At 43.1% G+C, this 26,928-nt stretch overlaps 1 protein-coding gene across 5 annotated transcripts in view; it reads right to left on the bottom strand.

The window, feature by feature from the left end:
- Positions 1-25,077, bottom strand: part of SFSWAP (splicing factor SWAP) — a 110,838-nt gene extending 85,761 nt beyond the window's left edge. For all 5 annotated transcript variants that reach the window (XM_063144066.1, XM_063144070.1, XM_063144067.1 and 2 more), the window contains exons 1-7: positions 24,773-25,077; positions 18,718-18,887; positions 18,022-18,156; positions 12,765-12,853; positions 8,289-8,514; positions 7,219-7,325; positions 4,674-4,809 (exon numbers count right to left, since the gene is read on the bottom strand). In XM_063144066.1, coding sequence (XP_063000136.1) covers positions 4,674-4,809; positions 7,219-7,325; positions 8,289-8,514; positions 12,765-12,853; positions 18,022-18,156; positions 18,718-18,887; positions 24,773-25,062 — 1,153 coding nt within the window. In that variant the 5' untranslated portion in view covers positions 25,063-25,077. The remainder of the gene's footprint in view (positions 1-4,673; positions 4,810-7,218; positions 7,326-8,288; positions 8,515-12,764; positions 12,854-18,021; positions 18,157-18,717; positions 18,888-24,772) is intronic.
- Between the last annotated feature and the right edge of the window lie 1,851 nt (positions 25,078-26,928).

Below are 26,928 nucleotides of genomic sequence, written 5' to 3'. Positions count from 1 at the left end.
TTTGTGTGTATTCCATAATCTGAGCAAAAGGAACGTTGGTATTAAACGTAAGATTCAGCATCCAAAAGAGCTCTGTTTTCTTTCTTTAAAAAACAAATTGATATATAATGGAAGGTTCCAACTTGGAAAGGATCCAAAGACTTCCCTTAGGCACCAGTGCTTCTAATAGAATGGACTTTTCATTTATTATTGCATTTCTGTCTTGTCTTTCTCCGGTGATGGAACCCCAAACGGCATACTTCAGAGTTCTTGGGCAATTCCCCATGTAAGCACTGACTAAACACAGACCTGCTTCTCTTCAGTTGCATCACACACCTTCTGACTATGCCCTGATCTTGCTACTGCATAATAAATTCAATTTGAAAGCATCTTCTGTTTCAACAATCACTTGGTATGTGGAATGGAGAAGTACACACAGACCCCTTGTTGGATAGTCTATGACCCAGATCCAAAATGTATGTTCAATGCTTGGCAAAGCAGCAGAGATGGGCTAGAGTAAATTGAGCAGGGGGAGGGCATTGTGTATCTCACCATCCCATGTAATTTGGGTCATTTATCCATTATTATACTTTATGGCACTCAAAACACACAGCCATGCACGTGATCAGTTGCCTCAACTATGCTGAACTGTCTAGAGAATAATGGGATTTTATCCACAGATCAGTACAACAGTAAAAGGTTAGAAAATTGCAACCATCCATTACCAATTTGAAAAACAAAGGCGAGGCAGGAGGGCCTTCATCCCTTTAAGAAAGAGTCCCTAGCCCTTGGCTTAAACAAAATGAAATTACAGTCTGTCAAATTATCTGCAAAACAATTTTTGTATGGATTGCATAATTAGAAGCAGCAGCAACAGCACATACGCTGAGTGTGCACTCTTCAAATCACTTTGAAATTGTCCTATTGACGTCAGGGGGATAACTCCAGAATTGCAGTGCTGAAAAGTTTTAGCCAACTGCAGCCTTAGCAATCAGACATTTGTTTTTGTGGTGACCGCCAAGATTTCACGGAGACCCAACGAGCCTCAAGTGCTGATATCTGAAGGAAAGTTTGTGCAAAAGAATATCTTTGTGTACATTAAGAAGAATCATTCAAGTGAGCTCTCTTCCCTTACAGAAACAGGGAGTCAAAGTTTACAGTATTGTACCCCTGCTGTTTAGAACAATCACACTTTTTTCCTCTCCAGCCAGATCAGAAACGCACTTTCAAGGACAAAAACGTCTTTCTGATATGGACTGAGCAGTTCTGATCTATAAGCACTCTTACAGCTAAATCTAGGTAGTCATATCCACATTATCAATGACAGGCTGTTGTTATAAGAGACAAGCATTCTTCAAGGCTGCTTGGATGGCATTTCCTCTATCTGCCCTCTGTGTGGCAAGACCAGTTCACACACATCCCTCCTCTACTCTTGTGCAGAGACGGCAGTGTCTGAAGCAGGTGAATGGATATTTATTTTATTCTAAATAAATGCAGGGCCTCATGAGACAGACACCAGAGATGAGCTGACTGGGGTTTTCTGTGATCCACTTTTTTGGTTTACTGGAATCATCATGGATCTTTGGGGCACCAGCCAGGATACTGATGCAAGCAGGGCTCTGAGCGGTCTCCTTGCTACCCCAATGCACAGCTATGGAAGCTCTTTCCACCCTAAGTCCCTACCTCAGAGCTGGTGGTGGGGAGAGTAATTAAGGACTGTGTCGTGTTTCTCAGAAACCTCCTGCCTTTTTGGGAGACGATGACGAGGCCTGCTAAGTAATCCACAAAGTGTCATGCCCTGCATGGAACCGGAGTCGGGAGATGAGGGGGAGTTGGCAGAGGCTGGACCCAGTACAGTGGGGCCGGGCTCAGGAGAGGAGAATGGACTGGCAGAGGCTGTGGCAGAGCCTCAGGGAGAGGAGCCACGGCCAGCAGGAACCTCTGCCAGCTCTGAGGGCCTGATGCCAGCAAAGACTCTGGAAGAGCAGCAGGGATCTGAGGAGGAGACGGAGAAGCCCGGTTTCAGCCAGTTCCGGGCGGAGAAGGCCACCCGACGCAGGTCTAGCCGTCTCCAACAGAAACGCCAAGCACTCAGAGACCAGCTGCGGAACGCTGACTCAGCACTCTGACTGAGGATAAAAGAGCAGCCGGGAGCCCTGCCAAATGGTCAGAGATTATCTGAGCTTTCTGGCGAAAGCCTCGGTTCCTGCATCTCGTGACCTCGTGCCTTGCTCCCTGACTCCTGGTTCCTGATTCCGGCATTGACTCCTGGACCCCGTGACCACGCCTTGCTTCTCTGGACTCCTGATTGACCACGGACTGGTTAGTGACTACGCTTGCCTGTTATTGCCCCCTGGACTTTTGGACTGTTGTTTGGACTTTGCTGAATGCTGGCTGCGCTGACCCTGGACTGGACTCTCGACTACCTGCTTTGCCAATTCCCTAGACTTTGGACTGGACATTGACTTCTCTGTAAGCTTGAATCCTGATCTGCAACGTCCTTTTGCCTTTACGTTCACAGCTCCGTTTGCACTGCCTTCCCTGAACTGTTTGCATACTGCAATAAACTCATCTGTTGCTTAGTTACCCGCTGGTCTAATCTGTCTTTGTCAAGCCATTTGGCAGCTTTCCCGGACACAAAGCTTTATTCAAGCAATACACATCTCTTCCCACCTGAAGAGAGTCTAGTCTCTAGGAACTTCCCCCCTAGGTAAAACTATGCAAACTAAGCAAAACAATTGTCCTTTCAAGAAGAATGGAAAGCCTTTCCCCCCAGACGTGTTAACTTCAGAGAAACTAGTTCTGAGGCAGCTTCTGGCGAGATGCGAGCCGGGCTGACTTCCTCACGCCTTCCTTTTGCTCTGCCCGTTTTAGTTGGCGGCGTACTCTAGGATCAGCTAACCTGTCCGTGCCTTCTCCTTCAGAAGAATTATGGCTTCCCACTGACTGTGTATCATTTGCCCTTGATGAGATAAGCTTTGGAGAGAGTTCACCCCCAGCTGGTGAAGAGTTCGTGAGAGCTTTCTCCCCCACTGGTACAGGCTGGCCTGTTTCTGGCGCTGACTCCTCTACTTCAAAGTCTGACTGATCACCTGAAACACCTTCTTTCAACTCAAGGGGAGCAGGGCTAGACATGACAGACTGAATCCTGAGGCGGAAAAGGTAAGGCTGTTCCTCAGACAGGTTAGGAGCCTAGGCATAAGCCTACTCTCCTTGGAAAGCAGAGCCAAAGACAACTGGGCTTCCTCCCTTTCCAGAAGGTTAAAGGTTTCATTTGGTTGGACCTGCCACCTGCTCCACTCCCTTGCATAAAGGTCTGAGACTCTGTCCTTATTCACTATAAGGAGGAGAGGCAGGGAACATATTGCCTAACCACACCGTAATACAATACCCACATTGTGTCCTGGGGCACACTAATGTGTTGCATTTGCGTTGAGAAGTCAAGCCATCTTGCTGGATGCACGCCATTATTCTATGCCCCTTGGAAGGGGGAAGCACCATCCGATACCTACTGAGCTACCTTCCAATATATGGGTAGCAGAAGCATCCCAAGGAAGGGAGCAAGGATGCACCAAGATGACCTGGTGCAACTATGACTACAGCTGATAGGTATGGGGGAATCCCTGGAACATCAACAATCGTCAGAAAACAGCAGCCCCATGCCTTAGATGTGACTGTAGTGATGGCCACTGATCTGGATGGTTTGAAAGAGGGATTAGACAAATTCTTGGAGGATAAGGCTATCAACAGCTACTAGCCCTAATGGTTATATGTTATCTCCAGCGTAAGAGGCAATATGTCTATGTGTACCTGTTGCTGGAGAACATGAGCAGGAATGGCGCTATTGCACTCATGTCCTATTTGGGCTTTCCCCACAGGCGGCTGGTTGGCCACAGTGTGAATAGAATGGTGGATTATATGGACACTTGGTCTGATCTAGCACAGAGCTTCTTATGTTCTGATGACTGGGGAAAAGCTAGGGCAGGATATGGAAAGACAGCGTTAGGAGTTGATCAGGAAAAGATTTATCTTTTGAGTGCAGAGTACCTCCAAATTTAATCCTTAAAAAGAACAACATGTCCCAGGTATCCAAAGCCTGCGACACAGTGCCTTAGATACCCTTGATGAAAAAAGGTATGAATGGAAAACAAGATTATGCACTCAACAAAGACATCTGCAAGAATTTGAGGCAGCAATGGTCTTAACACTCTCTGAAATACATCCATCGCTCCTTCAGTTGTTAGTCAATATTTTGTCTCTCACTGATCACGTCATTAGCCGTGACACTGCTCACTTGTCTGTGTATGTCTGTGTATGTTTTATTACTGATCAAATATCCAAGTCACTTTGAACCTGTTTGAACTCCACCTCCCGGACCCTCACAAAAGGCAAGGCACCGGTATCAGCGAAGTGAGCATTAAAGAGTACTGAGGTTTGATCTCACGAATCTTGAGCTCCTAGGCTCCTTCTGAAAACAGAACAGACCTTAGGTATGCAACTTGGAGCAGGGAGTGATTCGCAAAATAAATAAATAAATAAAAACAAACATTGCTGAGCAAACATACAACCAACCTGAGAAGTGACACATCCACTAAATATACTATTTAGTAATTAACACCAGTGCCTCTTCTAGCACCTGTTAATAAATAAAAAACCCTTTCACATGCTTAATCCTCTTATCATAATGTACTTACGATCTGAAGAGTATTCTATTTGTGATGATTGAACAGCTGCTCCCTCAGCTGGTTGAGGGGCAGCCAAGTTATTGTCAGCCTGCGCCTTGCGAACGAGAGCTGCCAGCGGATGGTCGGGATCCACCACCTTTAAAGGCTGCAGGAAGAAAAATACAACATGCGCGGGGTGAGATTTTCATCAAGGGTCTCTTATGCCGCAGGTTTCCTAGCATCAATTCACAACCCCCTCTGTTCAGAAAGGTTACAGGACAGTTTCACTTTGTATGCCTGGAATTAGACTGAAAATGCTCTGTAGAGATGGGATTGCTATCAATTAGGGATGAATCTGTGCAACTGAACTATTACTCTCCATTGAAAGAGCACTTTAAAATTATAGGCAGCAACATTCAGCCTTTCACAACCTGTGCTGTGGGGCACAGTCCACCTATTTATGTTTTACAAGTAGGGGGAAAGCAGAAATAGCGCTGCAGCAACAGCAATACCTTTATCAGGACTAAACAGTGAGCAAGCTTTCAAGTTCATTAAGGATGCAGTGCTATGAATGTTTAGACAAGCAAAGTCCAGCAACTCCCAGCATTCCCCAGCCAGAATAGCCAGCTGGTTGGGACATGCTGGGAGATATAGGACTTTTTCTCTGTCTAAACATGCATAGGATTGCACCGTAAGGCACTTATAGAATCATAGAATAGCGGAGTTGGAAGGGCCCTATAAGGCCATCGAGTCCAACCCCCTGCTCAATGAAGGAATCCACCCTAAAGCATACTGGACAGATGGTTGTCCAGCTGCCTCTTGAAGGCCTCTAGTGTGGGAGAGCCCACAACCTCCCTAGGTAACTGGTTCCATTGTCGTACTGCTCTAACAGTCAGGACGTTTTTCCTGATGTCCAGCTGGAATCTGGCTTCCTGTCACTTGAGACTGGTATTCCATGACCTGAACTCTGGATTGATCGAGAAGAGATCCTGGCCCTCCTCTGTGTGACAACCTTTTAAGTATTTGAAGAGTGCTATCATGTCTCCCCTCAATCTTCTCTTCTCCAGGCTAAACATGTCCAGTTCTTTCAGTCTCTCTTCATAGGGCTTTGTTTCCAGACACCTGATCATCCTGGCACTTAATCAGGGTGGATGTTAAACAAAAACAAAAAAGGAAGAAGGGAGGGAGAAAGCAGAAAAGAAAAAGTGCTGACGGACAAGATGAAAGCGCCCTAGCATGCAAGAGACGAAAATGAAGGCCTGGAAAGAAGGCCCACAACACACACACACACACACACACACACAAACACCATTCCATTTTAAGACTATTACAGCATGCAGGTTGAACAGGTGTTTTTTGTGCTTAAAATTTAGCCTGGGCCCCGGGGGGGGGGGGGGAATCTGGGCTACTTCAAGGCTCGCTCGCTGATATTTCAGTTGATCCTATTAAGTATTACCCTATTAAGACTTTATTTCCCCCCTAATGGGCCAACATAGCTATCTGCAATTTGTGTCTACTATCAAAACACAAATAGTGATTTCCTAAGGCCAACTGTGGATTTAAACCTGACCTCCAATCATCTGCCCTTCAAAATTAGATCCAGATCTACCACATTTGCCCCTAGCGATAGTGTAACTGCGGGATGAATTCCTTTACTGACATATGCAGTCAGTATCCATCAATCGAGTATGAAATCCTACGGCTTTGCAAAGGTGAGTTAAATGCCAGCTCTATATAAATACTGTATTATTTAGTCTAGATGATGAATTGCAGTCATAAGAACATCAGAAGAACCCTGATGCTGGATCAGACCAAGGGTCCACCTAGTCCAGCACTCTGTTCACACAGTGGCCGATCAGCCATCGGCCAGGGATGAACAAGCAGGACATGGTGCACAGCACCCTCCCACCCATGTTCCCCAACAACTAGCGCGCACAGGCTTACTGCCTCAAATACTGGAGATAGCACGCAACCATCAGGGCTACTAGCCCTTGATAGCCTTCTCCTCCAGGAATTTATTCAACCCCCTTTTAAAGCCATCCAAATTGGTAGCCATCACTACCTCTTGTGGTAGTGAGTTCCATAATTTAACTATGCGCTGTGTGAGTGTTTTAGTAACTGAATCAAACGAATTAAGGAGCATTGTACTTTTGACCTTGTGTTTTGTGACGATACCCGAGCCACTTAAATTAAGATACAACTTCAGTGGAGATAGCACTACAATACTGAAACCGTTTCTGATGGGTTAAGAAACAACTACGGGAAACACTGGCTAAGAGGATAAAAAACACACAATTAGTTCTGATAGCCCACAGCGGGCCTTTGGGACTCATGCTTCTTAAACAGCGGCTCCCAAAGCCGCATGGAAAACCACCCGGAAGTTTCAGAAACAGCCTGCGATATGTCACGAGGGGCTGCCAATGCAAAGGAAGAAAGAGTGGGAAAAAAATCCTCTCTGGCATTCAAGGACACAGCAACTCTTTCGATCCGAGCAGTTGAAGTGCTCCGTTACGAATAAGGATGACACTCAATAACATATACAACTCTTGACATCTACTTGTGTATGGCTACATACCTTCATAAGCTCTTCAAGTCTACTGCACTTTTTAGAAGCAAAGAGGCTTGGATGCAGGTAGTTATCTCCGTCGTCATCGTCGTCATCTTCATCAGAATTCCCTGCATCTGTTTAAGAATTGTATGGTTATGCTTTATCCTTTCAGAATGACGTGGAAGGGACTGGATTACAGAACGTTTGAATGCATCATTGGCTATGGGATGTATAAGCAAATCCATAATTAAAATAAAATAAACCCATGGGTTGTCGGGGGAAGTTAACCTATGGTTTGTAATTGGGTTAAATCCTGGGTTGCTTCACCCTTATGGTCCGGGTTTGCACATCATGCTAAGCAACCTACGAAGCAGCCGATCGTGGGTTGCTGAATAAAAGCGGAACTGGCAGGCGTGCTACAGATCTCTCCTGCTTGTTCCTGATAGCCTATGGCTTGTTTAACCCAGGATACTGGCTTGTTTGGGAGGGCAGCACTGCTTTCAATAGAATGCACACTTGAAGCTAGGGTGCTCATTTGGGATGCAGCCCATCTGATTTACAGCAACACAAGCTGCAAAGTTTGTGCATCTATACCTGTTTCTTACATAATCCTCATCTTGTAGCAGTCCAAATGAGTCTGTCCCAAAGCACCCGTCCTCCCAGCGTTTTGTTATGGAACTGTGCCTTAGATCATTTCAGTAACATGAAAAAGGTATATAACTCAATGTTCCCTGCCAGGAATGTCAAGCAGAAAGCTGTCTCAAAGCCAGCCTTCTTATACCTTTAAGGCAGGCACATCAAAGAGGTAAAGATTGCAATTATAACTTTAGGTCTTTTCAAACGAAATTTTAAAACTAACTTCACTAAGTGTTGTTGAAAGTTAGGCTATGCCCTGGGAGCCCATCATTCGAACATCTCTAAATTTCTCATAATCATCTGCCAGCAAGCTCCATAGCCTTTGGTAACTACTTGTAACATTTGCAACAGGAATTAGAGAACGGTTCTCTCAACTGTCAGATGCTGGAATTATGTAGACAGAAATGCATAAGCCTACAGCTGCTGCACATCCAATGGCATTTTAAAAAAGGACCGCTTACTTTTTTCTTCCTCTTTTTTCTTTTCTGAAGGCGCAGCGTATCGCCCCTCCTTCATAGCTTTCTGAATAAATTTGTAGTAAGGGTTGAGGTAGTGGTCAAATCGCAGGAAGTCAAACTGAGAGTTCCGTGCCTGTTTTGCTTTCAGCATAATCTCAAACTGGGCTCCCTGCTTGCAGACGAAATTTGCAGTCCGCTCTATGATCGCATGCATTTTCGCTGTCGGCGGCTATGGCAAAAAGTGAAAATACCTAACTATGCCATTCTAGGTGAAAACAGCAAGCATATATATATATATTTCTTCACCGTGAATACACAGGGCAACATACGGCCTCCAATACAAGTTATTAGCGTTTGCATCACATAACCCAACAACCAATACAGTCCAAAAACCTGTGCATTTGTAGAGGGCCTGTTTGCACAGTCAATAAGTCACCCTACCTCAGGCCATGGGTTATTTGAGGGTTGTTTCCCTCTCAAACAAGCCATGGATGACACGGCAAGCTACACCCAGGTGGGAAATTAGGGAAATGGCATCTGGCACATGCCGGGAATTAAAACAAACCACTGGGGGCTGGTTTTGATCATCAACCTTCAGTGTACCTGGCACTGCCGAAACAGCGTGAGGCGCCTGGTTGATGGGCTGTGTTCCGCTTAGTGAGGGGCCAACCGTGCAAGAAAAAATTAGTTAAAGCCCCTCAGTCTCATGAGTTCAAATCCAGGCTAGAACAATTGTAACTATAAATATCAACCACTCAGAAGAAAGATGGTGACGCTCAACTTCATCCCCCATCCACACCCCCCCCCCCCACCATCGTAACACAAAATTATTGTTCTTTTCCAGTACAGGCACAACTATTATTTATTTATTTAGAATATTTATATACCGCTCCAAATTGAAAAAATTTCAGAGCGGTGTACAAGGTAAAATGAAAATAAAAACAGAATAAAACAGTTAAAACAAAATTTAAAAAGAAGCAAAACAACAACAACACAGAAATCCAAGGCTGCATGTTAAAGAAAGGCTTCTTGGAATAAAGATGTTTTCAGGAGGTGCCGAAAGGAGTACAAGGTTGGAGCCTGTTTGACCTCCAGAGGCAGGGAATTCCACAGGAGGGGGGCCACCACGCTGAAGGCTCTTCCCCTGGTGGATTCCAATCGGAGGATGGATCTAGGTGGAACCACCAGGAGCAGGCCCTCGGATGACCTCAGTGACTGGGCAGGTTGGTAAGGGAGAAGGCGCTCTCTCAGGTATCCTGGTCCCAAGTTGTTTAGGGCTTTGTACACAAGTACAAGAACCTTCAACCTGGCCCGGTAGCGAATAGGCAGCCAGTGCAGTTCCCTCAGCAGAGGAGTTACATGCTGGAAAGGGGCAACTCCAGACAACAGCCGAGCTGCAGCATTCTGCACTAGCTCCAGCTTCCGGAGCAGCTTCAAGGGCAGCCCCACATAGAGTGCATTGCAGTAATCCAATCTTGAGGTTACCAATGCCTGTACCACCGTGGTCAAGCTATCCCTGTCCAGGAGAGGCCGTAGTTGGCGAACCAACCGAAGATGGTAAAAGGCACTCCGAGCCGTGGCGGCTACTTGAGCCTCCAACGACAGAAATGGGTCTAAGAGTACCCCCAAACTACGAACCTGTTCTTTCAGAGGCAGAGCAACCCCATCCAGAACAGGCAATGAGCCTGTCTCCCGGACTCGGGAACCACTCACCCACAGGGTGAGTTATTGCATAACTATGAACATGACAAGACTATTGGCTCAAGTGAGTAGTATTTATCAACGAGAAACCCAGGTCAGGGAAGAATGCCTTTCCTCCATGCCCTGCACCAAGGCGAACAATCAGAAGGCAGGCTGCACAGATATACCACATCCTCTAATAAAAGAGTATGGATTGCAGTCCTATCCGCTAGCAGTTACTATGACGACTTGACCTTCTCAAACCAAACCACCTAGAATACAGGTGGGAAAATTTCAGGCTTGCAGAAACTACTTTGCTATTTACTAGAAGCCAGAGATCAAATAAGCAGAGTCTGCACAAGAATTTGCTTTCAGTATTTGAACTGAACTGAAGTCAATCCTTCACACAAAAATCCACCCCCGGTTACTGTCCTGACTTCCTTGCTCCCCCCAGATTTCTTCATTTCAGCAGTATATTCTGTGTTTGCTATTATTAACCAATTAGGAGTCAGATCTCCTTCCTAATCTACTGAAAATCACAGAGAGACCTAACAGTAGATCCGCTGTTACCTTCTCTCCACCCTGAGCAATGTATCATTTCGGGACTTCCAGAAATACACAGCCCACAAATTTAGGTTTGATTTTCCACTTTGCTAGATCCACTTTCCTTAATTGCATGAAATGTATTTTCATTCGCTGTTTTTTTTTTTTTTTAAGTTAACAATTCTAAAACGACACATTTCTACTGAAATCAGAGAGCAAATTGAGCCTGTTGCATAATTTCTTTCACACAGTTGGCAGCAGATTTTAAATCAACACCTTCATGGATTCTTTTTTTTTTCCCCTCATGGAACAACTCAGCATCACTCCAATTGTGTGGTTACTTTAATAAGCAACATGGGAAACAATATTTAAGGTAAGGAACGGATGATATCATGAATCACACACAGAGATCTGGCTCAAAGACAAGTATAATAGTTGAAAATATCGTAAACACATTTTTGTGATGTACACCTGCTTTTGCAACCGGATTAAGAGAAAATATGGCAGCAAATCATCTTGCTATCGACAGAATGACATTCCAGACAATCTTACATGGATAGTTATGATTGCTGGCGCTACTGACGTATCTTATCTCACACTATTGCCCCACTCGTGCTCTTCGCTCCTCTGATGCCATGTTTCTCACCTGCCCAAGGGTCTCTACTTCCCTTGCTCAGCTTCGTCCATTTTCTTCTGCTGCCCCTTACGCCTGGAACGCTCTTCCAGAACATTTGAGAACTACAAGTTCAATCGCAGCTTTTAAAGCTCAGCTAAAAACTTTTCTTTTTCCTAGAGCTTTTAAAACTTGATTTTGTTCTGACTTTTATACTGTTAGTTTTACTCTACCCTGTGCCTGTTTGGTGCATTCTCTTCCCCTCCTTATTGTTTTATTATGATTTTATTAGAATGTAAGCCTATGCGGCAGGGTCTTGCTATTTTATTGTTTTACTCCGTACAGCACCATGTACATTGATGGTGCTATATAAATAAATAAATAATAATTATAATGACATGTCAGATGAAAAATGCCTATGGATATGGTAATGGTACACGGCTGGAACACAGACTAGAAAAGACTTTCCGTAACCTGATGCCCTCCAGTCTTTAACGATGTCAAACACGTAGTGATCCAACATACGACTAGCGAATGAACGGGCTTGGAGTTGCAGACTCACACACAACAGGCAAGCATGAGTCCATAGCCCAACCATGCATAGCCTTCTGCCACCTGGTACCCTCCAGATGTTTCGGACTACAAATCCCAGCATTCATAACCATTGGCTATGTTGGCTGGGGCTGATAGTCCAAAACAATTGGATGGCAGCAGGTTGGGGAAGGCTGCTCTACAGACACAGAGGTTTGTCCAGCCCAAGGCCAATTCACCCCATTCCACGGCTCAAGCACTACCCTTATTTCTTTTTTCAGCAAAACTAATCTGTATCAACAGAACATTAAGGAATTCCCACAGCAAAGCATAGTGAGGCCTGCTTGTGGAACACTACACACACCACAGCAGTTCTTATCAGTATTAAGGCAGAAACCTTCAAATCCTCCCTGTTGAACCAAGAGCTACCTGACAGCAAAAGTGTGTTCAGTTAAATGTGGAACCCAGAACGCCATTTACTTTTTTTTTTTAATGCAACGTATTATTTCAATTAAGGATCCATCAACATATTGTTAATCCATTTCACACTGTTAATCTGTTTCACACTGTTCAGGGAGACAACCTAACAGCAGGCAAATGCTTTAAGGGATATAATTATACTGGCAAACAACCCACTTTGCAAGGTGTTTAATACAGTGGAATTTATAAGTGTGTATTTTACATTATTTAAATTATCCAAGAGATATGCTAGACCAGCATTTCCAAATCTGAGAAAACTGCTGAGGCACATCTTTCCCTTTCATTTTAAATGGGAGGCATGCCTCCCTCAGTGTCCCCTCCTTGCTGAAGTTTGAGAACAGATGAGCACACCCGCCCTCTTTCTTCTGAAGTCCCTGCTTTGCATGTGCCCTTTGACTGGAAAGAAGCAAGCCCAGAGCAATGGAAACGCGCAGGGATGCAACAGCAAGCCTCTTTCGAGAGCTAGTAATTCTGCTCAGTCTCTGCATCGGGAACAATTGGTGATCCCCAAATACTCAATACAAAAATTACACCAGAATGACCCACCTCCGGGGAGCCCAAGTGAGGGGAAGCAAGGCCAGAGAAGCCTGTCATGCAGGCTCCTCTACAGCTGGATATAAAACACTACTTACCAGCTCCACATCAGAAGGTACGGTCAGTCCCAAAGGGGCAATAAAAGGTTCTTCATTTTCTTCTACCTTTTCTGGCTTGGCTGTAGCAACTACAAATTAGAAGATGATACATTATAAAGAACTAGTTTTACAATCTAAACATTATGCACATAAAACATACGAACTCTAAAATTGACAGTCAATTCTTTCCTTATGTATTTTGTTGTTGCTGTTATTTTATGTCAATTTCGTTTAACAGCTTCCATTTATTCAGTGTGCCCCTCTCTGCCAGAAATCCTCAGAACAGGCCTCACCGTTCTGAGTGACCCTGCAACGACTTAGAGGCATTGCAAAGTTTTGCTGTGACTCACAGTGAAGCGTATGTCTGCTGTAAATATTCTACAGCAGTTGCAATAAAATGGCATGTCAGTGGGTATGGTCTGTGGGATCAGAACCCATTAATAAGAGAAGCAGGGTGCATTTGATTTAAATCACTACTCAGAAAGACTCGATTTCATCATGGGTGATGCCCAAATGCTCAATACAAAAATTACACCAGAATGACCCATTCTGACCAAAAATCAGTTACCTAGGGAGGTTGTGGTCTCTCCCACCCTAGAGGCCTTCAAGAGGCAGCTGGACAAGCATCTGTCAGGGATGCTTTAGGGTGGATTCCTGCATTGATCAGTGGGTTGGACTCGATGGCCTTGTAGGCCCCTTCCAACTCTGCTATTCTATGATTCTATGTGTGTGTTGTCCCGTTCCCCCCCCCCCCAAAAAAAAGTGCACTCTTCCTCGCTATATTTTACACAATTCAGAGTTACCAAAGACTCATCCTTGCTGGTATAATCTTAGTATTTACAACCAGAGGTTTCATTTCAAAAGGTTTCATTTTTAGAATAGCATCACTTCAGATTAGTTTTACATACTGATTTTGTTATACTATTAGAAGCACACAATAGATTGATAATTATGAAATCATTGCGAGGTGAACTATCTCCAGTTTAATAGGTTAATCATTCATATTTGGACAACTTTTCTGCTGTACTTTATTGGAAGGAGAAAAATAACCTTACAAAAACCTCTGGAATAGCATGACATTGTGAATGGATTAATGGAATTCATTTACCAAAAAATTTAAACAGCCTCATGCTACATAATTAAAAACTAATCCTTATTTCATGATGAATAAGCTTTGGACTATAATGTATCTTAAATAGAAAACTATCTTTAGATAGATTTTTCCTCAAAAAGCATTTTATTAAAAAAAAATCCGATTTAAACAAAAAAATCCATTTTTTCTGATTATTTTTTTTAAAAAATCATTGATTTTTATCCACCCTGAAGAGAAGACATAGTCCTTAGATAGCAATCATATTACGCCATACTGACTGGAAATCAAAGTTTTATGTGTGAATTTACACAATCTACGTTCATTTTTAGTTTTGAGCTAAACTGCTCCTTCTCTGGCCAACTCAATTGACAGCAGGATATATGGAGCTCGCTGGTACAATGGCATCTAATCTATTAACACATGTAATCTTAAATGATCCTGTGCATTCAATAAGAAGTGCATTGGTACCATTAGCAAATAATGAGAATGTATCCAGCTTCACTCAGCGTTTACGATGTTTCTCAAGCTAAGATCTGCACTTGTTTTTGCTTGCATTTTTTTATTTCAACGCGCACGTGCACACACACACACACACACACACACACACACGCACACTTATATCCTGGGAACCGTAAACAGAAGGAAGTTTGAGAAGGGGGGGCCCTTCCCACCTCCTCCCCTCTGCAAAACGCAAGCACTTTGTGACAATCTGAAACCAGAGTGCAAATATAAAGTCTGATCTCTTAACTCCTCTTTTGCAAATTCCCATGGCCTTAATAATAATAATGCTAGCTTTTCTTATTCAGGGTTTTCAACTATCTGATAAGAACACAAAAAGAAAAGAAAAAAAAACTGGCTATCAAGAAAATATTTCATTGAAGTAGTTTTGACACAGATATGTTGTTTTAAGTGATCTGTGACTTTTGACTTGCTTAAGCCGTGGGCGGTGATCAGATTCTGCCATACGATACAATTCCTACCAGGCTGTCACCATGTGCCAGATGGTATTGGTCATACTGATGCTTACAACACATAAAATCAAATGGGCTCCAGCACACCTAATTTTGCATAGGATTTATGTTTAAATGGTAAGAGTTCTGTGCAGCACTGGCATTATTATGATACATGGGAAGTGTTGTGTCCGCTCTTTGTCCAAAATTGGCAGGGACTGCCAAGGCACAGAGCAAGAGGAAGCAATTTAACAACTGCCTACCCTTTTCCAATCGCTTCAAACATCTCTTGCAAAACTACTTTTCTACCTTCTTCTATTACCACAAAGGCATGTTTGGGAAGACACTTTTAGGCAACCAAGTTCACTACAGGGAACTTGCTTTAATAATCGGCCTTAAGAACATCTGTCTCTCTCTCTCCAGTGGTGCTGAAAAGTCTAGAAGTGCATTGTAAGGTTAGACGCAACAGTGATTCTCACCATTACCGAGTGTTAAAAGCATTTTGAATTTCTCAACGAGCAACTGGAGGAGGGAAACCTTACACATTAATTGTTCAAGGTAACAGTGACTCTATCACTCTTTGAGATTCTGACTCGTTATTCTGAAGTATGATTTGGATAACTGCTTGAGTGAAGAAACTGGTCGAACACCCACCCACCCACCCCTTATTTTAATCCAAAGTCAATCTGGCAGGTAGAAAAAATGGGAGGAGGAGGAAAGAAAAGGCTCTTATCTGAATCTGACAATTGCCGCAGAGATTTCTTGCTCATAACATTAGCACTGCATAGAAAATGGGATTGTTGATGCCTCCATTATTTCATTGCACCAAAGTACTTTCAGTTAGGAAAGGTAATTTGAAATAGCCACATATTTGGTAGCCTGCAGAAAACCAGAATCACCACAGCAGACTTTTATAAACCAGAAGAAAGCCGATACTATTCCATTACACGCTGACCCTGCGTCCCAAATGATTAACATAGGTATGTGCTGGTGAGCATTACAACGGATGAATACTACAGAGAATCTCATAAAGGTCTAACAAAACAAATACATTTGATAGGCACTGATTAATATAGGGCTTTTTTTTTAAAAAAAAAAGCATGGTTTCTACATTGACCTGTAGAGTCTTTCTAGGAGAAGCTCATTCTAGGCTTTGATGCTTCTTATGTTCATCTGAAGTTAAGAATGTAAGGGCTGTATTAGAGCAGACAAAGGGCCTATCTATCTAGTCTGTTCGCACAGTGTCCAACCAGATGCTTACTGGAAGACCACAAGAAGAACATGAATGCAACAGCACCCTCCTGCTTATGTTTCCCAGCAACTGCACATGCAAACAGCCGGGCTGGATCAGTACAAAGGCCTCCTGCTTCCTACAGTGTCCAACCAGACGCCTCTAGGAAATCCACAAGCAGGACATGAGTTGAATTTTAAGGTGCCTTTTAATAAAGTGCTGCTTTTTAATAATGTATTAGTTTTGTATGTTTTTAATCAATTTTATGTATTTTATGGTGTTTTGTATTTGTGTTGCACCCCACCTCGATCCAGAGGGAGAGGCAGTTATGATTATTATTATTATGAGCACAATTATATCATCTCCTTCCGTCCACTGCTCATGTCAACAGTTGGTTGGCCACTGTGTGAACAGAAGGCTGCACTAGATGGACCCTTGGCCTGATCCAGCAGGGCTCTTATGTTCCCCAGCAACTGTTACGCAATAGCATACTGTCTCTGCTACTGGAGATAACATATAGACACCATGACGAGAAGGCAATGTTGTAAGCTGCTTTAAGGACTCCAGCCATATAGCAGAAAAACAAGCCAACAATTAAATAAAAAGCACACAACCATCAGGACGCGCAACTCAAACAGAGCACACTGCAGTGATGAGGCACTGCCACGTCCGCTCCGTTCCCTTGCCCCAGCCCTCAAATAAACACAACCACATCTGTCAGGGGGTCCACACCTCCCAATGCAACCGCTTGTTTCTTCTTAGATGATCCCATCTCTGGCAGCCGTAACACAATTCCACAGGAAACAATTCAGCACACAATTGCCTTAAGCGCAGACGCGACAGACTCTCAGTGAGCTCGGTCAATTTTACGAAGGACAACAGAAGTTCATGCACCTTCAAAGAGTATTCTTCGCAGATCTCCAATCACAGTTCATTTTGGGAGCTAGAAGGTATGATTGCTGAAGGAAAGCCTTTCCCAGCTGGTGAAGAATGCAGCCACCCAAGTACAGGTGGAGGCAAGGCAATTTGACCACGTAACGCCCATACAGTGCCAGTTGCGCTGGTGACCTGTGTGTTTCCGAGCACAATTCAAAGTGCTGGTTTTGAACTTTAAAGCCCTAAACAGTTTGGAACCAAGTTACTTGAAGGACCACCTTCACCCATACCAGCCTGCCCGCACTTTAAGATCAGAAAGAGAGGCCCTTCTCATTTGCCTACCTGTGAGGGCAGTTAGGTAGGTGTCCACACGGGACAGGGCCTTTGCTGCGGTGGCCCCAATCCTCTGGAACTAATTTCCATTGGAGGTCCCCCATGCACCTTCCTTGCAGGCTTTTAAGGCCTTAAAAACATTTAAGGAAGTGAGGCAGGTGGCTACTAGGAGGGCTTTCTCTGCTGTGGCACCCCGGCTGTGGAACGAGCTCCCCAGAGAGGTTCGCTTGGCGCCTACACTGTACTCCTTCCGTCGCCAGTTGAAGACCTTTCTATTTTCTCAATATTTTAACATAACACCTGAAAAAGGGAAAGGACACCTAATTTAACGTAAATTTAAACTTTGCTGTTTTAATTCCATATTTTAACCTATATAAATTTTGCTGTGTGGTTTTATCCTGGTTGTGCTTTTTATATTGTATTTCTGTTTTTAGATTGTTGGTTATTTTTATGCTCTTCATGATTTTAATTTTTGTGAACCGCCCAGAGAGCTTCAGCTATTGGGCGGTATAAAAATGTAATAATTAATTAATTAATTAATATTTCACCATGGCCTTTGCATTATATATATAATGTATTATTATTGCTGTTATTGTTCCTCCTCCTAGTTTTATTGTTTTAATTGCTGTTATATTGCTTTTTATAAGTTATTGCTTTTAACATTTTAATGTATTTTATTGTTGTAAGCTGCCTTGTGAGGGTTTCTGCCCTGAAAGTCGGCCAAGAAATGTTTTAAATAAAGAAAATAGAACACCAATCCTCAGAATCTCTTACCTTTTCCTTTTGAAGGCTGCTCTTCCTCCTCAGTGGGTTCTGAAGGGTCATAATAATCACTACTGTATGTGAATCCCACTGCATTATAGGTACCATCTTCTGCCAAAGCTTCACTCAGCCTCTTATATTCTTCCTCTTGAACAAAAATGCAAAAGGCAATTAAAAAATGAACACTTTTTAGTTACAGGTTTTGTTGTTTTGTTAAAAGTATGTTAAAGCTTTAAGCCTAATGTTCAAGAACAAACATGACAATAAATTCACCACATGGGTCGTCCTGTGGTCATTTAGACTTCTGCCAACTCAAAGGGGCAGAAGGCATGTGGTTTTGGGATGGTCAGTTTTCTCCAGCTGAGAAAAGGCGCCTTAAGAGATAAATCAAGTCTACTTGAAACAAAGAAAAAGGCACGAACTTTTCATTGATACAATACTGCCAAAGAAGAACAGTTAAAAGTGTGTCTCAATTCTCAGTCTGCCCTCAAAACTTGGGCAATTTCTGTGTGGATCTACATATAAACTATCCTGAGGTCCTCTCAGATACGCAAAGACGCTTGTTTTTCGAATCCACTGGATACTGTCAAAATAATATCAGAAAGAGTGAGTATATAATGAGTGGGAACATTTTTTTTAAAGAAAAAGTTAATTTAAAATTTTTAAATTCAATGTGTTCTAACTCAGGAAGTTGTCCTCAAGTAATACCTTGCCTTGCCTCCTCCTCAAGCAAGTCTGTACGCAAGGCTAAATACCTCTCTTCATCACAGAGGGCTTCTATTCTAGCCTCCTCTTCAGACAATTGGTAATCTCTGTTCCACGTGGAATACGCAGCATCATAGTCAGAAAGGTCGTGCAGGTGACCACGCCCATCATACCTGCAACATGAAAAGCATGGTCAATGAAAGAACTTTGGGCTTTAGTTTCTGCCACTACACAAATACTTACCACATACAATTGGGAGGGAAATAGTTTAATAAGTTAAATTAGGGGTAATTTAATCTGACTAATCACTTCTCACCCATTTTATTACAAAACAAAAACAGACGTCTCAATTCCCCCATAAAGACTGACTATTACAATTAAAGGCAAAATGTCTTAATAGTTAAAGAGGAACCAATTCCTTCATAGTTCTTACCGTTTATAGTTCAACCATTCAACACCCTTGACAAAATACTTATTTTTTTTTTTCTGGAAAGGCAAATAGCTTACATTTACACAAACCCAAATACATAAATACCTATCCGTAAGAACCAAACGGTCGTAATTTCCTCGCTTCTTTCTGCTAGTCTCGAACTCTCAGGAGATATCTTCACCAAAGAAACTTGCGTCCATTGGAGGTAAAACCATGGCTAGGCTCCGCCCCTAGCCATGCGGCTGAGGAAAGAAGTGCTGGATTATGTGATAGAGAGACACACATACATAGGAACAGTAACATATGTGTAATTTAAGGAGGTTCTCAACAGAAGGTACGGTACTTATGCTCAAACACAAAGGCCCCCTCTGTGGTTTACTTTGGCCTTGTAAAGAGCTATTCACTTCGTCACCGTTGGGGAGTAAGAATCTCCCTCGGGAAAGGATTCTTTTCGCAAACTGCAGTGTGTGCCACAAACTGACAAGTGGCTTAGTAAGCGTTTTTATGGGCTACTAATTTCCAGGGAAATTTGTGCAGGGCCGGTTTAATTTATTGAAAAGGCCTAGAATAATAAACAGAACCTTTGCAACCAGGCAAAAGCGAGTTGACAGGAATAAGATGGTAAATTCTACCGCTCTGAGATGGGCACTGTATACAAAGTTTGACTACTAGTTTGATTTTTTTTTTAAAAAAAAGTGACTAGCAAACTGTTATTAAGAGCCCAGGCTTGCTAATCAGAGGGCATTTTCCAGTAAGAGTTTTTGCCTTGGACAGTTCAATACCAATTTTACTCTTTCAGATGGGAAACACTTACAGGCTACTAAAGTTTTTTTTTTTTTAAATGCAGTTTTAAATATAGTAATTAGCACAGTGGTGAGGGAGAAAATTCAGCCACCTCCATCACATTTTAAGTACCTAAAAGAAAAAAAAATATCTGCAAAACTGAAACCACTTTTGTATTGTGGTTGAAAGTATGTCTGTCAAACCTCCTTAATTTACAAATGTAGATCGTTTAAAGATCATGAGCATATGTAGAATTTGCTCCAACCATTTTTCACAACTGACGCATTCCAGACTATAAACTGCCCTATGTGTGTTCCCCTTGCCCCAAAAGATTGCAAGAAAATGTAAGACAGTTAAACCGCTATTCAATCTGGTCAACATGGAGCCAAGTTCTCCAAATCAGCTTTCAATATACCACTTCAACAGCAATCCTAAAGACTAGAAAAAATAAAAGGAAGAAACTTGCTTGGCCATGTACCCGGAAACAAGACATTTATAATTTATTTATTTATTTATTACATTTATATACCGCCCCATAGCCGAAGCTCTCTGGGTGGTTTACAAAAGTTAAAAACAGTAAACATTAAAAAAGTATACAAAATTTAAAACCATCAAAAACATAAAAACAACAGTATGAAAACAACAGTATCCATTTAAAAACAAAATTTCTGGGGTGCTATAGATTTGGTATCTATAGCACTTGCTTATATTCAAATATTTTTTACTGAAAATTCATTGTTGAGGTCCCACAGAAAACCGCTTCCCTTGCGCTTTGCTTAGCTTCAAGAGAACTATTACTTGGGAATACTCCAACATGAAATTTAATTTTCAGTTTGGGGCCTGGAATCCTTTCTCAGTTTGTGTGAAACAGAAATGGAAGGAGCAAACACTTACAATATGCCACATGCCCCTTTTCAAACCAAAGCCCTTCAGATTCTTCTGCATTGAATGCTATAGGGATTCCATCGCTATCTCAAATAGTCACTTTGCTCTCATTTTAATATTAGTACTCATGAGAAAGTTCCTACTCAGCCTGTCACTAAAACTGCAGAGACACAACAATGCAATCCTGAGGCTATCCAGTCACAGGGGACAATGAAATCCAGCCTGGCACAACCATAAAACTCTATCTAGGAAGTCTTAAAACAGAGAAAATGACTGAATATAAGAAACTTATGCAAGGATTACAGAAAACACTATCTAAATATGATAGGTTCCGTCAAGCCAAGATTCTGAACTTGTGATTAGCAGTTGGTCAACTAACTACAACATAGAGAAAACAAATTACTTGGGTAGCAATATTCATCGCTGTAGCTTAGGGATTTGCTGACACATGCAACAGCCCTCAAAGTGCCAGAAACAATATGAGCTAGAATATTTCACAGGTTCAAGCTCACAGGGAAACCTTAAGTCAGTCACTATTCCGCAGCTGAACCTGCCCTCACAGGGTTGTTGCAAAGATGTCACCCATAATAAAAAGACGATGCGTCTTAATAGTGTCAGGATCTATTAGTGGGGCAGCGTGTGTGTGAAACACGATCAGCAGGGTTTAACTACACAATCTAAATTTCAACAATTCTTGTTAGAAGTTAGGATGAAAAGACTGTGCTCCACAAATAGCACAAAGAAGACCCAAATAGTCACAATGTGAGATATACCCCCAGGATTAACTAACTGTTAAGTGCAACTAAAATCCAAATGAAAATCAACCAAGTTACTTCGCTGTTCCTCAGGTGTCTCTCTTTTTTTTAAAAAAAAAATATGCCAGCTTTCCTTCAGTTCTTAATAGAAGCCATCATGAAGTTTGGTTTGAAAAGGAGGTTACTCCAGTCCCCAACACATATGCACCCCACTCCTGCAAGGGGGAGGGGGGTCAGTAATATAGTAACCCTCTGCCATGAAGGAAGGGAGCACGGGGGGGGGGGGGGAAGGACAGCCAGAGGCTCTTGGAATTATCAAAACAGGACTATCTAGAGGCAAAGGCTTAGACCTCTGGCAAGAGAAAACTCTTATCATCAAAGATTTCCACATTTTCAGCCAGTTAGTATTACTGTGCCATTATTAAGAGCTCTACCTACAGGAATTACGCATGTAAAACTATTTGTCTCCTCCTATGGCTCACCTATGATCACTATCACAACCAATTCCAGAGAGATAGCCATGCTAGTCTGACATGTCAGAGACAACAAGGAGTCCAGAAGTACCTTAAAGACCAACAGATTAATTGTAGAATAACACCCCCATGAGGTAGAACCCACTTTGTCAGATACATTTCAGTTAGCAGACTGGTGTTTTGTTTTGTTTTAATTTTTTTAACTTGGTTGTTGCTAATAGTTTCAGGTTTTGATGCACTGCTTTGTGCATCTGTCTGGTCAAAAAGCAGGATTAAAATATCCAAAATTAAATATGTGCCTAAGAAAGAAATTGGGGGCAAGGGGTGTGTGTGTGTTTTAGTGCGTCTCTAATCTGCCAAATGAGATTAACACTTCATACAACTAACAAAATGGAACTGCAAAAGCTTATGCCACAACGAACTGGTTAGTTTGTATTTCTTTAGCTTTAGTCTTTGTTTATTTTGTTGTGTCGACAAAATAAACAATAACAAAGGAGATCCCACACCTACCTAATAGTAACAGTTAGGGAAATACCTTTATCACAGGGCTAAGCAACCTGGGGCCCTTCCAGATGCTTTGCGCTACAGCTCCCACAATTCCTAGCAATGTTGGCTGGGGCTGATGGTTGCTGTAGTCCAAAACATTTGGAGGGCACCAGGTTGCCTAGCCCAGCTTTATTAAAAGCCACCTAAAATGCCACCAGCTTGGGAGCTGCTACCTTTCTCAGTGCTCCACCTCTACAACCCGACACTAGAAGCAAAGCGCCGTTGTGTCTGATGTGGATTACGTCTAGGGTTGCCGGACGTCCCGGATGTCACGGTTTCCAAGCATTTCCAAAATGTCCCGGCCAGTCAGTCAAGAATCCCCGATTCCTGTTCCAGCCAGCCGGAGAAATGCCAACCTCCGAAATGGTGTTGAGTCTGCTCAGTGGAGTGTAAGTCTCCATACTGAAGCCTCCTCTAGCTTTTGAGAACTAGTGGAGAAATGTAATTTAGTGTCATTTTTCTGTTTGCTTAAATTGTTCTTTGCCTATTATTTATTTGCAGGTGCTTAAGCACTTTAGGCTGCATTCCTATGCATACTTACCTGGAAATAAGTCCTATTTAACTTAATAGGATTTGTTTCTGAGTAGACACACCTAGGATTGCAGTGTTAAATAACACTTTGTATACTTTTAATGTTTACCAGAGGGCCTTCTCTGCTGTGGCACCCCGGCTGTGGAATGAGCTCCCTAAGGAGGTTCGCTTGGCACCTACATTATATGCTTTTAGACGCCAGGTGAAGACCTTTTTATTCTCTCAGCATTTTAACAGTCTATAAATAAATTTTAACTTGGGTGTTTCAAATTTGTAATTTTGCATTGCTGCTGTTTTGATCTGGTTGAGCTTTTATATTGTATTTTTTATTATGGTTTTATATTTTATTTATGGTTTTATACTGTTGTTTTATACTTTAAATGTTTTTAACTTTTGTGAACCACCCAGAGAGCTCCGGCCATTGGGCGGTATAGAAACGTAATAAATAAATAAATAATTGTTGTAAACCGCCCAGAGAGCTTCGGCTGTGGGTCGGTATTTAAATGTAATATAATAAACAATAAATAAATAGATAACTTTCTTTCTTTCTCTAGACCTTTACATATTGCTCAGTGTGTGTGTGTGTGTTTTAAAAAATCCTAGCCCTCCCCCCCACCCCCAAATTTGTCCCCGTTTTGTGTATTCAGAATATGGCAACCCTAATTACGTCCTCTCAGGTAAGCATGCATAGGATCACAGCCTTAATAAAAGTATTCTCTTTCTGCCAACTTTGGGGTCTTGCTACCTATAGAATCATAGAACAGCAGAGTTGGAAGGGGCCTACAAGGCCATCGAGTCCAACCCCCTGCTCAATGCAGGAATCCACCCTTAAACCATCCCTGACAGATGGTTGTCCAGCTGCCTCTTGAAGGCCTATAGACCAGTGGTTCTCAACCTTCCTAATGCCGCGACCCTTTAATACAGCTCCTCATGTTGTAGTGACCCCCAACCCTAAAATTATTTTCGTTGCTACTTCATAACTGTAATTTTGCGACTGTTATGTAGCAAAATTATGTAGCTCGGTTCCGAAGACCATCGGAAATATGTGTTTTCCGATGGTCTTAGGCGACCCCTGTGAAAGGGTCGTTCGACCCCCAAAGTGGTTGTGACCCACAGGTTGAGAACCGTTGCTATAGACCCATCCTTCCCTCCAAACAGACCAAGGCAGCCAGCAATTTTGGGGTGAAAATCCAGAAACCCTTTTTTTTAAAAAATCTAGAAACTTTCCATTACGTATATATAGTTTTACCCTACCCTGTGCCTGTTTGCATTCTCTTCCCCTCCTTATTGTTTTACTATGGCTTTATTAGATTGTAAGCCTATGCGGCAGGGTCCTGCGATTTACTGTTTTACTCTGTACAGCACCATGTACATTGATGGTGCTATATAAATAAATAATAATAAATAGTAATATTTATTTATTTAAAAAGCCAGCCTTTCCAGCCATCCTTCCCCCACCCCCACCCCTACCTCCACGCTTCGGCCTCCCGTGTCCTGCTTGGCAGAGGGTCGCTCAAAACACCCCCGACTCCCCCCGTTTTTTAAAATAATAATAATAATAATAATAATAATAATAATAATAATAATAATAATAATAATAAACAACCCAGTTTCAAGAGAAGCGATAGGCGGGCGGGGGGTTGGCTTGCACCGACCTATCGATCATGATGGAGGACTCTCCCATCCAAGGGATGAGGTGGCGGCCTTGCTCCTGCTGCAGCGCCTTCTCGTCGTCGCGGAACAGCTTGCAGGCGTAGCCGAAGACCAGCAGCTCCACGCGGCCGCCGCCACCTTCGCTCTTGCCGCCACCTTCGCTCTTGCCTCCTCCGCCGCCGCTCGGACCCGGGGCCGCCGAGGGTAGCGTCCCCACACCGCCGACCGCCAGTATCGTCCGCGGCGCCGCCGCCGGCCCGGCCTCCGCCGCGCTCGCCCGCCCGCCGTACATGGCCGAGAGACTGCGGCTCGTGTGCCCGCCGGGAGAAAACACAGACGCCCCGCTCGCTCCCTCGGCTCCCTCGCCCGCCTCACCACCGCGGCCCCGGCCGACGCCTCACCGGACTCCCCAGCCTCGCCATGGCTCGCCACAAAATGGCGGCCGGACTGCTTCCGGCGGCGGAGGCGAACGGCCGGAAGTAAAAACACGCACGCAGGCACGCAGGCACGCACACGCACGAAAAACGCTTCCCTCGTTTTAGTATCGGTAGATTCGTCACCCGCGAGGGAAGGGGTAAGTCCCGGGAGGGGTTTGTAAGAGGCGATCTGAGGGCTTTGGCTTCTTTAGGGCATCGGAGAGAGTAGAAGGATATTTTTATATATATATATAAGCCCGGAAGAAAATAGGGGGTGTCGAAAGTGTCGTCCCGAATCGTTAGAGGAGACCGGGTTGACCACTACTAGAAGAGAGTTTGTAGTCAAGCCTTAATAGAACAGAATGGGAGGTTGGGAATAGGAGGCTGTTGGAAGGGCCTGGTCGATTTCAATAATAATAATAATAATAATAATAATAATAATAATAATAATAATAATTTCTTACCCACCTCTCCGATTGGATTGAGGCGGGGAACAACAGCAAGCATAAAATATATTATTATTATTATTATTATTATATTTATTTGTAACCCACCTTTTGCCCAATGCTGGGCCTCAAGGCGGCCTTACAAAGTTTAAAATATACATGGAGGGGGGGGGGAACAAAACCATAAACATTTAAAATACACAACAAAATTATAAGACATTAACATAGATGGAGGGCCAGATTATTCCCCAAAGGCCTGCTGGAACAAACAAGTTTTAGCCTGCTTCCGAAAGCCCATCAAGGAGGGAGCCAGCCTAGCTTCCCCGGGAAGAGAGTTCCAGAGCACCGGAGCAGCCACCAAGAAGGCCCTCAAAATACTGATTAAAAACATAGTATGCACTGTTAAAAACATCCTAAAAGCATACTAAAAGTATCCTAAAATTCTACTGGATAGGCCTGCCGGAAGAGTTTATTTGGACAGGAGTTAGTGGGTTTAAGTGCATTTGAGAGGATGGATAACTGGGTGGGGCCCTGGCTCATTGGGCAGAGTTCCTGCTTTGCATGCTGAAGGTCATGGATTCAATCCCCAGCATCCCCAGGAAGGGTTAGGGGAAAAAAATCATATATCTAGTGAGAGCCAGTGTGGTGTAGCGGCTACAGTGTTGGACAGGGAGTTTTGGGTTCGAGTCCATGGAAGCTCACTGGGTGACATTGGGCCAATCACAGCCTCTCACCTCAACCTACCTCACAGGGTGGTTGTTGGGAGGATAAAATAGAGAAGATTAAGATTATGTACATCGCCTTGGGTTCCTTATGGAGGAAAAAAGGTGGAATATAAATGTAATAATTAACAAAACCCTGTAGAGCCATTGCTGCCGGTCAATGTCGTTAACACTGGGCTAGGTGGGCCAATGTTCTGACTCACTGTAAGACAACTTCCTATGGTACTGCGGGTCCCTAACTCCTCCTCCTCTTCTTGACGGAGCTGCTGTGTAATTTAATTTTGCACGACAGGAAAAAAAAATCAGCATGAATTTTACCCCAATGCCACCATGGAAATTCAGCAATGTTGTATTAAAAGTAGAAGAGCTTTGAAACAGAAGGTTTAAATCCAGCTATCCATGTATCCCAACCTGCATTCGTCCTAGTTCAGTCCTGAGTGAGTGCACTGCAGCCCATTGAACTCAACTGGGATTACTTTGAACAGACACGTATAGGATTGCACTGAAAGGAAGCAATCCTAAACCCACTTACAAGGAAGCCAGAAAGAACATCACAGGACTTAGTTCTGAGTGA

Source organism: Elgaria multicarinata, chromosome 18, assembly GCF_023053635.1.
Source record: "Elgaria multicarinata webbii isolate HBS135686 ecotype San Diego chromosome 18, rElgMul1.1.pri, whole genome shotgun sequence".
NCBI classification, from domain to species: Eukaryota; Metazoa; Chordata; class Lepidosauria; order Squamata; family Anguidae; genus Elgaria; species Elgaria multicarinata.
The sequence above is the reverse complement of the archived record's forward strand: the minus strand, read 5'-3'. Positions and strand labels throughout refer to the sequence as shown.